This window comes from Wyeomyia smithii, chromosome 2 (genome assembly GCF_029784165.1).
Source record: "Wyeomyia smithii strain HCP4-BCI-WySm-NY-G18 chromosome 2, ASM2978416v1, whole genome shotgun sequence".
Lineage (NCBI taxonomy): Eukaryota > Metazoa > Arthropoda > Insecta > Diptera > Culicidae > Wyeomyia > Wyeomyia smithii.
The window spans coordinates 192,972,666-192,987,179 of NC_073695.1; the positions used below are offsets into that span (position 1 = coordinate 192,972,666).

The 14,514-nt window shown below is 41.3% G+C and overlaps 1 protein-coding gene across 4 annotated transcripts in view; it reads right to left on the reverse strand.

The window, feature by feature from the left end:
• Positions 1 to 14,514, reverse strand: part of LOC129723983 (kinesin-like protein KIF12) — a 42,704-nt gene continuing 28,190 nt past the window's right edge. For 3 of the 4 annotated variants that reach the window (XR_008727850.1, XR_008727852.1, XR_008727851.1), the window contains exons 3-13: positions 10,058 to 10,238; positions 9,773 to 9,994; positions 9,573 to 9,713; positions 8,753 to 8,894; positions 8,360 to 8,596; positions 8,176 to 8,294; positions 4,448 to 4,911; positions 4,154 to 4,396; positions 3,951 to 4,097; positions 655 to 907; positions 1 to 307 (exon numbers count right to left, since the gene is read on the reverse strand). Coding sequence is in view for 1 of the 4 variants with exons in the window: in XM_055678525.1 (XP_055534500.1) it covers positions 295 to 307; positions 3,951 to 4,097; positions 4,154 to 4,396; positions 4,448 to 4,911; positions 8,176 to 8,294; positions 8,360 to 8,596; positions 8,753 to 8,894; positions 9,573 to 9,713; positions 9,773 to 9,994; positions 10,058 to 10,238 (1,909 nt within the window). In the remaining 3 variants the exon portion in view is untranslated. The remainder of the gene's footprint in view (positions 308 to 654; positions 908 to 3,950; positions 4,098 to 4,153; positions 4,397 to 4,447; positions 4,912 to 8,175; positions 8,295 to 8,359; positions 8,597 to 8,752; positions 8,895 to 9,572; positions 9,714 to 9,772; positions 9,995 to 10,057; positions 10,239 to 14,514) is intronic. The other variant, XM_055678525.1, reaches the window with a different exon arrangement.

The following is a 14,514-nucleotide window of genomic DNA, read 5'->3' on the forward strand; positions in this document are numbered from 1 at the left end:
TTAACATTGTATACTTAACACACTGTACAGTACCAATTGTTTAATTTATTTCAAAATAAGTAATAGTAATAGTTTCTATCAGAAATACTGCAATTTTGTTTTATTATGCTTTTGGTTTTGAAGAATTAGCATTACTTTTGGTTTATATTCTTCTTTTTATTTATCAACACATAATTTCCTATTTGGAAAATATCACTTCCTACACATTTGCCTAGTACAAAAATCCACGAGTTTATCTTTCGATCCCTGCTTGTTGGTAATCACTTACGGTGTTGGGTTAACATATTTCAATCCTTAGCTCAGCATGCTGCAATAGAGAAAATTAATTTTATTTTTTTATAACAATAACACACGAAAAGGTGACTAGCCATGTGTGATTAGTTCATGCGAAGCTTGTTATTAAAGTGTTACAAGCGAAACATTATATACAAGGTTTTTTTTGTTTCAACAGAACACAGACAACAGTGATCCTAAATTTCGAAACGCGCAAATTTTGAAAAGTTTGAATACTCTAAAATTCATGTGAGTAAAACTAATTCACCGGATGAAGCAACCGATGTAAACTGTACATTTTACGATCACGTTGTAGTCAAGCGAAATACACACAGAATGCATGCTACTTTAGTAAAATAATCTCAAATGAGTCATCTTAACTGTTTGCTTAAACGTTCAAATTAGCGAAGAGCCGTTATCGTTTCCATTGAGCGACACAAGACTACCGAAGATGTTTCATTTCATCGGAAGCAAACCTCCGTCGGTGGATTGGCTCTTGGTAATGAAAATGTTCCGTTGCGGCAGTCGAGGCGAAAGCTTAACTGTATTGATACTTGTGTTACTGCCTGGTCTCTTGGTGGTTAACGACCAGGAGGAACTGACTCTATCAGACATGAATGGATAGGATTTAAGGCTAAAAATGACGTATGAGTTGAAGATGGCAATATTAACAAAATGGTATTGAAGTGCCACGCCTAATGCGGGTCTGCTGAAGTTGCGGCAATGAGCGCTGGACAAAGTGTCACGCAATGTAATACCCCGTACACAATACACCTCATATTACCTGATATCAGGCGATTCGTGCTATAATACAATCGAGCTGTCATCGGATATCACCTCGGCTACATGCTATCGCGGATATCATGTTCGGAAACCAATAAAAACCAGATTTGTAGCAGTTGGCAACACGGCACAAAGACATTTGACGCAACCCTACACATCTCGGAATTTGCGTTGCATGCGAAAAAGAAGGAAGGAAATATTTTTGCTCTTGTCATTTCGCATATTTTGACAATTGCATATGAGAGTTCGCGTTAGTGCAAGTCAACTACACTGAAAATAAATCGCACGCTAATCCCTAATGCTCTTTACATATGAATGTCAATTAGGGACCTAACCATTCTATTATGGATTCTATTATTTTTTTTTTTGGAATCCACGGTATTTTAACGTGTTTTGGCACCTGACGTGGATAAGCGTTAAAATCTGAGTGTAAAATGATTGATTCTGGTATGCATGACATGGCAAACCAAAGTGTGAGACACTTGATTTTGTGCTGTGAACTGAAACACAAGTGTATTCCACGTAGATATGAAATGTTTCATCTATTAGCACAGAAGTAAGTGGAATCCACCTGGCTGTAGCGTGTCGATTTTTTACAGTGTAGCTGACATCTTTACCCTGATTGCATTCCTTTTGTTGTCTTGTTTTTGCTTTGACCTGTTTTTGTATTTTTCTCTTTTCAATTGCCAAAGTAAATGTCAAACCATATCAGCTCACTGTATTGTGAACACTCGAAGTGATATCCGATATCATCTGGCGATATCAGGTGATATGCGGCGTAGTCTGAACAAGGCATAAGGCAAGTTTAAGAAAATGTTTCATTGCATGTCAACTACTCGTTCTAATCAACATATTATCACAGAGAACAGACCTCCAGTCTCGAGCGAATATATACCAAATTCCTCCTTGAACAAAAACCCTGAAGAAAACAATAATCATCAGCGGAAGCTTGTTTACACAGTAAAAAATTGTTACGTATATCAAAATTAGTAAACAATTTAAGTGGTATTACGGCAATTCTTTCCAAAAGATACGTATGTTAGTTTAAATTTATTCTTGATAAGTAAGGTTAATTTATCGATAGGTATGATCAGCGATGCCAACCTTTTTTCAAGAAAAACTGGATGAATTCAAAATAAAAAACTGGAGAAAACTGGATATAAAAATTTGAAGCTTCTGTAGAAATTTGTTTGAATTTCGGTACAAAAATGTTGCGTAAATAACAATTACATGCACATATTACACCGTATTATTTAATGTAAACAAAAGGATGGAGAGATGCATTGCCATTTAGATTTTTCACTGATGAAGATTATGGTCACTAGGTATAAAGTCTGACGTACTCGAAATTATGAAGATGCGACTGGAATTCGATTTAAACCAAAAAACTGAAGGGCATGAATGCACGAAATATTTAAAAGACTATGCGTTTGAGGGGAAAGAAATCAAAAAAAAGGTGACGAATAGAAAGCTGGATAAAACTGGAACAATTTTTTAAAAACTGGAGATATTAAACCTTTAGCTGTTTCGCTGGCGTGCTCGGAAAAACCGGAGATACCCAGGAAAAACTGGAGGGTTGGCAACGCTGGGTATGATTGTCATCCGATCGTCACATCGACGTGTCGATATTTTACCGCGTAGAATATCTCTAAAATTGCAAATTAACTCATACCCACGGACAAACAGACGTACCAGTCTGTACAAAATTCTACGAAAAATATGGATCCTGGTAACTTGTGCGAATTGTGGACATATTCCGCAAAAGATAAATTTTCAGATTTTTTGCTGTTTCGGCGGCACGGCGCACGACAACTGTCAATTGAGTTCAAAAGGAAAAAGCTCATCAGCACCATAACCACTGCGACGGGAATATTCCGCATAACTGAAACTCATTTGAATGGACCGTTATTTTGAGCCACGGAAATAAATTTTGTGGTACGTCTGTTTGCATGTGCTTCAACGTCAGTCTGTGATAAAACTATTATCGAATTTCTTTATTTATTCTCAGAGCCCACCTGAGGCGATCTGGCATCTGGCATCGTAAATCACAATACAGTTATTCCTGCGAAGAATTCCACTGACCCAGTGAAATAAAGAAATTCGCTAGATGTACAATAAATAACAGCATTTTTTATGTTTTTTCCGTTGTGATTTTTCTAAGGTGTGTAACGTGTAAAGGGATGTCATCCGTCCTGATTCATTAGGACATGGCCTAATTTTGAGATTCTATTGGGACATCCTGATTTATTTTTCATATTCTAGCATTTCTCGCTAAACATGTGAAAAGGGCCCATGTGCCATATGTAAACAAGCCACAATTTCACGTTTTTCAATGAATACAAGCTTAATCTACTCGTACAAATAAGATTTTTTGATAAAAAGTGAGTTCTTTTATCAATAAATCTTATTGATAAGAGCAGATTTCGCTTGTATTGATCAAAAAACGAGAAAATTTGGCTTGTTTACATATGGCACATGGGCCCTTTTCACATGTTTGGCGAGATTTGTCCTGATTTTTGACAGTAACGTGAGTATTGCCGAATTTCTCATGTATTGTAATCTCTGTCAAAACCAAACAACTATACAAAATTTAGCTCTTCAGTGCCCTACTCCGCCTTCTCAACGGACTTTAGTAAAATCATTATAAATCGTTAAAAAATATGTAAAAAAAATCTAAAGATTTATAGTAATTCTATCAGAGCCCGTCGAAAGGCGCAACATTTCCCGTCAAGGGTTTATCAAAATCGAAAATGATAAATTTGAAAAAAATGTCATGTAGCATGAACTTGCTCAAATTTATTTTGTTAGCATGGGTTTCTGTTCTCTGTGGTGTAATCAACGAAGATTTCATTTATTTGATTTTGTTTACCATAAGCTGTTGAAATTATACTTACTCTATTATTCGTGTTTGAGAAGTTCTTTGCGTCTGATCTGAACGTCTACTCTCGGCGGATCCTTTTCGAGAGGAGAGCTTCACGTTCTGCGAACGATTATTTTCCCAAGAATTGTGTCGCTTGAGATTATTTGCAATTGTAGTTATACTGAAAATAAAAAAAAATTAAGACCCGACAAACACACAAAACGACAATCGTTTAACCTATCCCCAATTCTTCTCTTATCCAGTTCCTTTTGAAGTAACTCCGGGATTTTGTTTTCGTTTGCAGATACTCGTCCGTCCAGCGATTCAGTCTTCGGCTTGGGCAAACTGCCCGCACTATCACTGCTAATACTGAGTGCATTCTGCCAGACATTAGTAATATCCTCGCTATTTGCGGAAAGATTCAACATCTCCGCCGAGAAGGTTGGTCTCGCCGGAATAATGGGAGATCGACAGCAAACTCTGAAAATATCTCTGTCATTTTCTTGTATTGCAAAACAAGACACAACTTACGAATTCACATCCTCTAACTTTTTGAGCAGCCTTTCATTTTCACGGCAAACCACCTCTTGATCACGCATGATCATCTCTCGTGTCGAGTACAACTCCGAATTTTCCTGCCTCAGAGCTTGATTCTCAACCATGTATAATTTGACTAGTTCTTTAAGCTCATTCCCCTCCATATCGGTAAGCTTCTCAAGGTCCAACTTTGGTGGTGTTCTTGGAATTGGTCTCCTTTCGAAGAAGTCCAACTGGCTTCCCGTTTCGGCGGACTCCGACTGTAGGTTCAGAGTAGTACGAAGGTGCTCGTTTTCCACATGTAGTGCGCCTATTTCCCGTTTCAAACTTAGTATCAACGCTTCTCGTGGATCCATCACTATGATTGGCTTAGTACGGATTTTCTTCGCTCGTGCTGCATAGCGAAGCGTGTTCAGAGTTTCGGTTATGTTAGATCGAGCCGGTGAAATGCAGGCAATCTGTAAAAATGTTTAGGATTTTTTTCTATCTAAGTAAAGCAAGAGTCAATTAGAATCCGGCTTCAAAAATCGGCAATTGATTCAATATAAATGACTAGAAATTATTTTTTGTAATGTGGTTGGTGAACGGCTGGGCAATGCGTACCAGCAGTACACCCGTACTAGTTGGCATAAAATAGACCCCAGTGTGGTCCATAGCATAATGCCCAGCAACTCCTGGAATACGAGCAACCAAGGAAAGATCGGTGAGCCGGTAGGAACTTGGTCGTATGCTGACAGGGAAGGGGGAGTTGTTCTCCTTGGAGAGCAGCTTGCCCGAGCGTCTGTTCCCCAGGTTAGGGGCGGCTCAAACAGCGACTGATCCGGAGCGGACGGCTAAACTATGAAATGCGGTGTCTCGCCAGCTACATCCAAGACGGCAGCTCCGTCGCGAGACTATGCATCGCAGCCCTAGTAAGGCAGGATGCCGAAATAAACATACTACGAACAATCGAGCAAGATTCGCGGCCGGTTGTCCAACGTATTTAAATCGAGATCGGTGAGGAAGATACGTCTGGACATCCAGAGGTTATCAGCGGAAGAAGTTGCTGCAGAGTATACTCGGAAAGTTGATAGACGGATCGGTGCACCAGCTGGAGTGGACCTGAACGAGCAGTGGAAGCACATCCAAGATGCGGTCAGCGAAACAGCGCGAGAAGTCATAGGCATGACAACGGGAACCACGCGTTGAATGTTTAGAGGTGACGGTTGAAGTTGAATGTCTAGAGGTGACGGTAGAGAAGATCGCGTCACTTGCCTGAGAAATACCGGGAGGCAAGAGCTGCCGAAAGGAGGATTCACCGCCGTAAGAAACGTGAGCACTACGACCGCGTCCTCGCGGAGGCGAAGAATTGCTTCACAAGGCACGACACGAGGAGATTCTATAGAGCGATCAACGGAATCAGGAACCGGACCGTGTGTTAGTACCTGCCATGTGCAATGACAGGGAGGGGAACCTGATTACCGATAAATGGCAGGTGGCAAGGCGTTGGAAGCAACATTTTGAAGTGGTATTGAACGTTGAGGAAGGTAGGAGAGTCGTCAAGGGGAACAGGATAGAAATTGGAGAGGACGGGCAAGCTGTGGACCCACTAACATTGGACGAGGTGAAGAATGCTTGCAAAGAGCTAAAGAACCACAAAGCCGCTGGGAAGGACGGCTTACCGAACTTTTCAAAATTGGGAGCGAGAGGCTGTGTAGTGCAATTCACCAGATTATCCTAAGGATATGGTCTGAGGAACTAGGACTCATATGCCCTATCTACAAGAAGGGACATAGACTCGACTGTAGTAATTATCGAAGTATAACCCTCCTCAACCCTCTCCCGCTCACAAAATTTATCATTAAAATTTATAGCTTCACGAGAAAATTCAAGCTGAACACTTTGTAGACTAACTAAAATTACTGTCAACTGTAGTATTTTGAAGAAAATGCCCAGTGATGCTCTGAGGCAGCATATAAAAGTTTATGGAACAATCGTAAGCACAACAAACTATTTTATGTCAAGATATGATGATTATAATTCTTGGTGCTCTAGAGTCACCATGAGCGGGAAAGGGTTAATTTCGCTTACACCTGTTCCAACGATTAAGGCCGTTGCAGGAAGCCTTTGTTGGAGAATACCAATGCGGTTTTCGAGTGGGGCAATCTACAATGGACCAGATGTCTACCTTGAGACAGATTCTCGACAAGTTTCGAGAACACAACTTGCAGACGCATCATCTGTTTATTGACTTTAAGGCGGCGTACGACGCAACGAGCTGTGGCAAATAATGCTAGAACATAGTTTTCCAACAAAACTAATTAAACTGTTACGTGCGACGCTTGACGGTTTCACATTATGTGTCAGGACAGCAAGCGAATTTTCGGACGCGTTTGTCACGTTAGATGGTCTGAAGCGAGATGACGGGCTCTCGAACTTGCTGTTCAACATAGCTTTCGAAGGTGCAATACAAAGGACAAGCGTGCAGAGGAGCGGCAGCATCATCACTAAGTCTCACATGCTTCTGGGCTTCGCGGAAGACATTTATATAATTGATGTTAACCGTAGAGCAGTTGAGGAGGCCTTTACGGCTCTCAAAAGGGAAGCTGCGAGAATTGGACTCACCATAAATACTACCAAAACGAAGTACATTGTGTCCGGCAGAGAGCGTGGTAGTTCTGCGGGTGTTGGTGCTGCGGTGGAAATGGATGGGGATACTTTCGAAGTGGTCGACTAATTTGTTTATCTTGGTGTTCTCGTGACATGTGACAACGAGGTGAGCCGCGAAATAAAAAGACGGATGGCGGCGGCGAATAGGGCTTATTACGGATTGCGTAGCCAGCTTAGGTTCCGTAGACTACAGATCTGTACGAAATTTGTGCTCTATAGGACTCTGAACCTCCCGGTAGCGCTCTACGGACATGAATCGTGGACGTGGAAGGAGGCCGATCAACGAGCGCTCGGGGTCAACGAGCGTAGAATCCTGCGATCAATACTTGGAGGCAAACTAGAGAATAGATTGTGGCGCAGGCGCATGAATCACGAGCTGTACGAAGTATATAAACACGCTGATATTGTCAAGCTGATGAAACACGGCAGGTTACAGGGGGCTGGCTACGAAGCACGGATGGCGGATGAGCGACCGGCGAAGATAATATTTAGCAGAGAACCGACGACTTCGAGGCAGACCTCGTACGCGTTGGATGTGTGCTGTCGACGACGATGCCAGAGCAGCGGGTGTAAAGGGAGACTGGAGAGTAGCAGCCCAAGACCGAGTTTTGTAGAGACGTATTCTGGATTCGGCATAGGATCTCAACGATCTGTCGCCATAAAAATCAACTAAGTAATGTCCAGAAGAACGATAATAAAATAGTCCGTTACAATTTAGATTTTTATTCAGATACCCTTCAGCATAGTTTAGACACCGTTAGTTAACTTGGGCGAACATTTTATTCCAAGATCGAGAGTGTATCCTAATTAACAATGACAGAGATTTTTTTTTACCTGACCAAGCTGGATGTTTAATCTGGACAACACAACTTTTTTTTAAAACGAAGCGAATCGAACTGAAAAAAGACCTTTTCAATAGAAACTTCTGTCGAAAGATTCCAGATATGACCACTAGAAGCGCTGTTGTAAAATCAACAGTGATTGCAGAATCTAACTGATTAAAACCTTATTATAAATATAATATCATATCCACATTTTGCAGTTATAAGGTAATTTATACAACTTTAACCTACCATCAAAGTGACGCCATTTCCGGCTAAACTGTCAGCCAGAAGTTTCGTGAGTTTACTGTCCCGATAGGGAATGTGACCGCTGCGCTTTTTCGAATCACTTAGCGACGCGATGCAATAGCCTGTTAATAAGTAATTAACGAACTTTAACATTTCTGGTTCAACACTAACAAATTCAAAAGCTTACCCAACACCATTAGACTTTTGTTAATGTTATTGGCTTCCTCCAACGTTTTTCCCTCACTGTGCGTCTTTTTCGTCATTTCGCTACCCGCCAGATCGACAAAGTTAATTTTCCCTTGCTTTGATATAAAAACGCCACCCTCTGCCTGCTGTTCGGATGTGATGTGAACGGTTAAGATCGTGTGACTGCGAGACGAGTAATCGTTCATCGAATGACACCCGACGGAACGATTCCGCATTCCTGTAAGGCAAAAGGGAAATAATTGAAAAGTATTGAAAAACCACTATCACCTGACGTCCGTTTGAAACAGTAGGCGAGAATGCAATTTGCATCACGTAGATTAATAATAGATTGATTCAATTAATCCATGTGTCAACCGTCAATCGAAGAGCTTACCTTCCTCTAGAACTGCCAATAGGTCATCAAATTCTTCGCAATCAACGGTGAACAGGTTTTCCACGAAAAATCCACGGGATTTTTTTGACCATCGAACCGCCAATGGTTTTCGTGCCGTTCCGGGATTGAGTAGATCGATTACCTGAAATTACAATAAATATTTGAATATTATTTTGCTAAGACCCACCGATGGCATTCATTAAAATTTATAGGGAATTTTTAGAAATCTAATTTGCTTTGAGTTTATATTTCTAAGTAAATAGATACTGGCTCTTCATGCATCCATTTAATAAATAATGCTGGGTCCTGTTGTTAAAAGTATTTAAACTATCAATAACCTTCAAAGTTTTGCTTTTAGATGCTAATCTAAAAAATTATAATGGTCCAGGATACCCATCCTTTCAATCAATTAACTAGTGAATGTAATTATCATAAAATATTAATCCACCATTATCTTGTACAGCTAAACTGCATTGCAGTTCATTCCATTTAGTCATGCCGGGTTTAATCAATCGCAAAGCTACACATTGTCCAGCGCAGTCGGAACTGTGCGGAGTCTAAACTGGTTCTCAATTTTTAATCCAACTAATTTACTATAAACACGCGAAACCTAACTAGGACAGTTGTTTTTTGTTTGCTTGACCTTCATCACGATTACAATATAGTCGGTATGGCGGTACCGATGATGCTTATCGCTATTATAATGAATATTATTTCCACTGAAAAATTGTGCAGTCAGTATTGAACATGAAACCCACACACTAATTGCTCTGGCAACAAACTCAAAAATTGATACCTCTATTGATTTGCTGATCCTTACCTTTTCGTTGTAGATCTCTAGAAATGATGCCTTCAGCACGAAGTTGGTGTCTTTTCGTTCTTGTAGTAGCTGGAACAGATACAGGAAGGATCGAAATACCAACCCGTGGCTTTCGTGTTTGGGGTCGGGTTTACCATAAAACTGCGCAAACGATCACTGATTATTACTTTTTTTTTAAATTACTACCATGAGATCCATACCAATTCAGGGGGTCCCGTGAGTGTATGCGTTTTCCCTGACCCAGTCTGACCATAGCAAAACGCTGTACAGCTGAATCCCTCGATAGCCATTTCTATTAAACGTTTAATGCCGGAAAACTGAAGCACGTCATCCTGAGTGGCGCCTGGTTCGAAGACAACATTATACGAGAAAAGCTTTGGTTTCTGACCCCCACTTCCATAACTCGCAGGAATGCCGTCGCACTGAAATAAGTAAAAACTCAAATCAATCATATTTATACTGTGATTGCCGACGTATTTTCAAACCAGGATTTGACCGTTCCCGGGAAATTGAGCAACCATATCGTCACCATTTCGTATCTCTCTAACGTCCAGTGGTCGAACTCGAACGACGACGTTGATGTTATCCTCTGGGGTTCCCGGGAGTGAACTACCACTTCCATTCGAAGACTGTGTGATATTGTCCAGATTATCGATGCTGCCCCGACTGGAAAAAATGATAAATTTGCTGAAAGTGAACTTTTATAGTGGCAACATAAACCTAGTACCACAGACTAACAGACATAACACATCGAACAAATTTTCAATAAAATCATCGTTTGGATGATTTCAGTACTTTACGTTAGTAACACTAGCACCATCTGCCGTTGTGTTCGCGCTGCGTCATGTATTTCGACATCAGCGCCAGCGTTACTGCATGTGTCAAATGGGGAACTGCAAAATATGTATGAGATTGCATGACAGCGCCCCAGACGACGTTTTCGCGCGATGATTGTTATTCGATTGAAAATTTGAAATGAACGTTTTTTGTGGCGATGGAGCTAGGTTCCAGTGTTACGTCTGTTAGTCTGTGCTAGTACGGTCCATTAAAGCTAACTGAATTATCATACCCGGATTATGACAATCCAAAAGGTTCATGGAGTTTTCATATTTAACCCCGAAAAAATGCTGAATGAACTAGGTAAAAGAATACAATTACAGGTTAATTGGCTAATCACTGTCCAAGCAAGTATCATTTCAGTAAGTTATTGAGGGACTTGGAACCGGAACCTCGGAACATTTACTCCGCAAATTTTGAGTATCGATACAAAGTAAACTGTGAATCTATCTATGTCTTATATTGAAAAACTTCCGAATCCCATCAAGATAAATTCCATACGAAATACCAGAATATCAGGTTGTGATACCTTTTACTGATTTTCCCTGAAATTCGAATTCCGAAATGTGGATAGTTTACGCGAATGGCGAATGCCAAATTCATGTGGTTTGTTCCTACACGGCACTCAGATTTACGCAATCTCCTTTCGTGATTTAGTACCACAGGATTTTCAAAGCAGATTTTGGAATTTTATTTTCATATATTCATTTGTTTATTCGAACCTCTAGAATAATCACAGACCAACGGACATAACAAAAAAAGCACAGCCTTGGTGCTACATTCCGTATCGGAATTCGACCTTCTGTTTTACTATACACAGACTTCGCAGCCGACTGTTAAGTGTACAGGACAATTGCGGGGCTAGCGCTACGATCCTACGGACACTAACAATCTCTTCCGAGCTGGGACTCGAACATACGACGACTGGCTTGTTAGGCCAGCATCGTACCTCGAGACCAGCTGGGAGAATAACAGACATAACACGTCGAACAAATTTTCAATAGAATCATCGTTCGGATGTCTCTAGTACTTTACGTTAGTAACACTAGCACCATCTGCTGCCGTGTGCGCGCTGCATCATGTATTTCGACATCAGCGCTAGCGTTACTGCATGTGTCAAATGGGAAACCATAAAATATGAATGAGATTCCATGACAGCGCCACAGACGGCGTTGTCGCGCGATAATTGTTTTTCGATTGGAAATTTGGAATGATCGTTTTTTGTGGCGATGGAGCTAGGTTAGTCTGGGGAATAATATTACTTCTATGCAAATTGATAAGAAATTACATATATAAACATTACATTAAGAAGAAATAACATGTGGAAAAAGTATTACTTCTATGCAATTTTATAAGAAATTTATATTATATTTATATGCAGCTCGCATATTCCGTAAAAAGCGACTCCAGTGTAGAGATGAGCGTACCAGAACACATTTAATTCGTCCAATTTTTTTCCCTTACCCAGTATTTCAGATGGTATCGAAACACTAACAGACATAACACTTTGACCAAATTTTTACGCTTAAAACTAAACTTTGTCAGATGGAATCAGAGTGCCTGTATATTACTCAAGTGGCCACAGCTCACCCTGTAGAACTGTTTATGTGAACGGTGTACCGACGCAGCACTTGATTTCCTTCCCTCTTTGGCAATATTTTCGAAGATGAATGAACATGCTATTTCTTGCTTATTTTACCGTACCAATCAGCCAAGGGCCGTGATGCCGTCCGGCATCCTCACGACGTGACCAGCCCACCGCAGCCTATTGACTTTCGCCAGGTGTGCAATGAGGTTCACTCCAAGCATTGCGTGCAGCTTATAGTTTATGCGCCTTCGCTATTTTCAGTCGTCCGTCTGTACTACTACCACTGTAGATAATTTACAGCACCTACTATTCGAAAACTTCAAGGGCGTTCAGTCCTCCGCGAAAGCGTTGTTGTCTCGATTCCGTAGAGGATTACCGGTATTAACAGGGTTTTGCACAGCGTCAACTTCGTGCGTCGTCACATTCGATTCGATCAAAGCGTCTTCCGACGTGACAAGTAGGTACGATTTCTAGCTTCAATGCGTCTCTGGACTGCTTTGCTGGTGGTATTGCCGGCGGTGGAGCCTACCGCCTGCATGTATTTCGTTTTCAGCGCATTTATTCACAGTCAAATTCGACTGGCTTCAGCTTTCAGTCAGGCGTGAATCTCTTCCGTCATCGCAAAGTTACGTGTTATGATGTCAAAGTCATCCGCTAAACCCAGAAGCTGAACCAACCTTGTGAAAAACGTGTCCCTCGTATCAATGCCCGTACTCCGGATCACATCTTCAAACTGAAAACTCCATCACCTTGTCTAAGCCCTCTGCGCGATTAAAAGGTACTCGAGGGACTCCCCAAAATACGCACGTAGCACATCACTTGAGTTATGGTGGCCGTCAGTTTATCCGGGAATCTGTCGTCGTGCATAATCTTGGTTGAAGATGACAGACGATGGAATAGGATCTGCGAAAAAAAATTGTAGGCGGCATTGATAAGCGAGATACCGTGATAGTTGCGGCACTCCAGCTTGTCGTCCCCCGAGTGCCTCTATCCTCTCGTGTGACAGCTTTTCCTCCTCCCAAATCCTGTAGATGACCCAGTGCAGCGCGCTAACCAGTCCGTCCAAGAGTTTGCTCGAAAATCCGTCTTTACTGGCTGCTTTGTTGTTTTAAGCTCTCCGATCTCATAACGAACTTCATGAACATCGGGGGCTGGTACTCAGTCATCTACTGCTGGTGCTCCTAGGTCAGTTCCTGTTCTGCTTCTGGTTGCTGTATCGCTATTTAGGTGTCCATCGAAGTGCTCCTTTCGCCTGTCGACAAGGTTCCCGTCCGCGCCGTTGCACATGTCGGCTTGCGACACATAACATCTGTGAGACTGATTAACCTTCTCATAGAATTTCCGCGTATCGCCTGGCACGGTAACGATTCTGCATAACAATTCTCTTGATCTTTCGTCTGAGAATCGTGGTCATGTCGTTACGCACCCGTTTGTACTTGGTCTTGGTTTTTTGTACATTAGTTAGGTAATTTCCAAGCAATTTTGTGAACGTCTTTACGTGGAAAAAAAGGTACTTCGGAGTACCAGCCCTCGAGAAGATACAAAGTTAACACATCGCTAGCCGTTGTCGTTCGTCTGGGTCTGTAGGTTGTGCAAGCCGATCACCGGTTTCTACATCTCTCCTCTACCAATCTAAGCGTTTATGTCCCCGAAAGCAATCTTGATTTCTCAACGCGAGCAGAATTTTTGAATCTCTAACTGCGCGTACAACGCTTTTTTCTTTACATCGCGTCTTCATTCGCCACGTGCACGTTGAGGATGGTAGTAGTAGAACTTCCCCTTCCCTGTCAGCATAGGACCATGTTCCCACCGGTTCACCGATCTTTGCTTGGTTGCTCGTATCCCAGACGGTACCACGTAGAGGTAGGATCACGAGTTGCTGAGTATTCTGCTCTGGACCACACTAAGATCTATTTAATGCCAACTAGTACAGGATGTGAGATTAAACAGTGGGACTAGTTCGTCAGGGGTTTTCTTCGTCATAATTTTTGCTTCATTCTAATGAGAAATATATGACGAAGAAAACCCCTGCCGAAGTAGTCCCACACCCTATACGTTAGTTGAGTTTTGCATAATCCAACGCAATTGTCTCATGTTCACGTTCAGCTATACAATTTCATTTCCATGATTCATTTTATTGACTTCGTGTAACGGAAATGAACATCGAACATTTTCAATATAACGGGTGACAGCCATAAATTTGTATTACTTTTCTGTTGTCAAAAAAACTAAACATTAAAATACATTTATTAAGAACAAAAAAAAACATTTGAGAAAGGCCCTTTACCTGGACGACACTGAGGTAGATTCGTTGGGTTGCGTGTTTGGGGTACGAATGGAGTCGAGTGGTTGTCCTGAAAAGTTTGTGTTTTTTTTTTGCGTAGTGTAATGATATTTTATTTAACCAGAGCACATACCTTTTATCTGTATGGTGTTTTCGAAAAAAACAGAATTAAACTTCATTTTTTCAAACATTCGTTCTGATATACATTTTGCCACTACACGCAAAAGTTATAG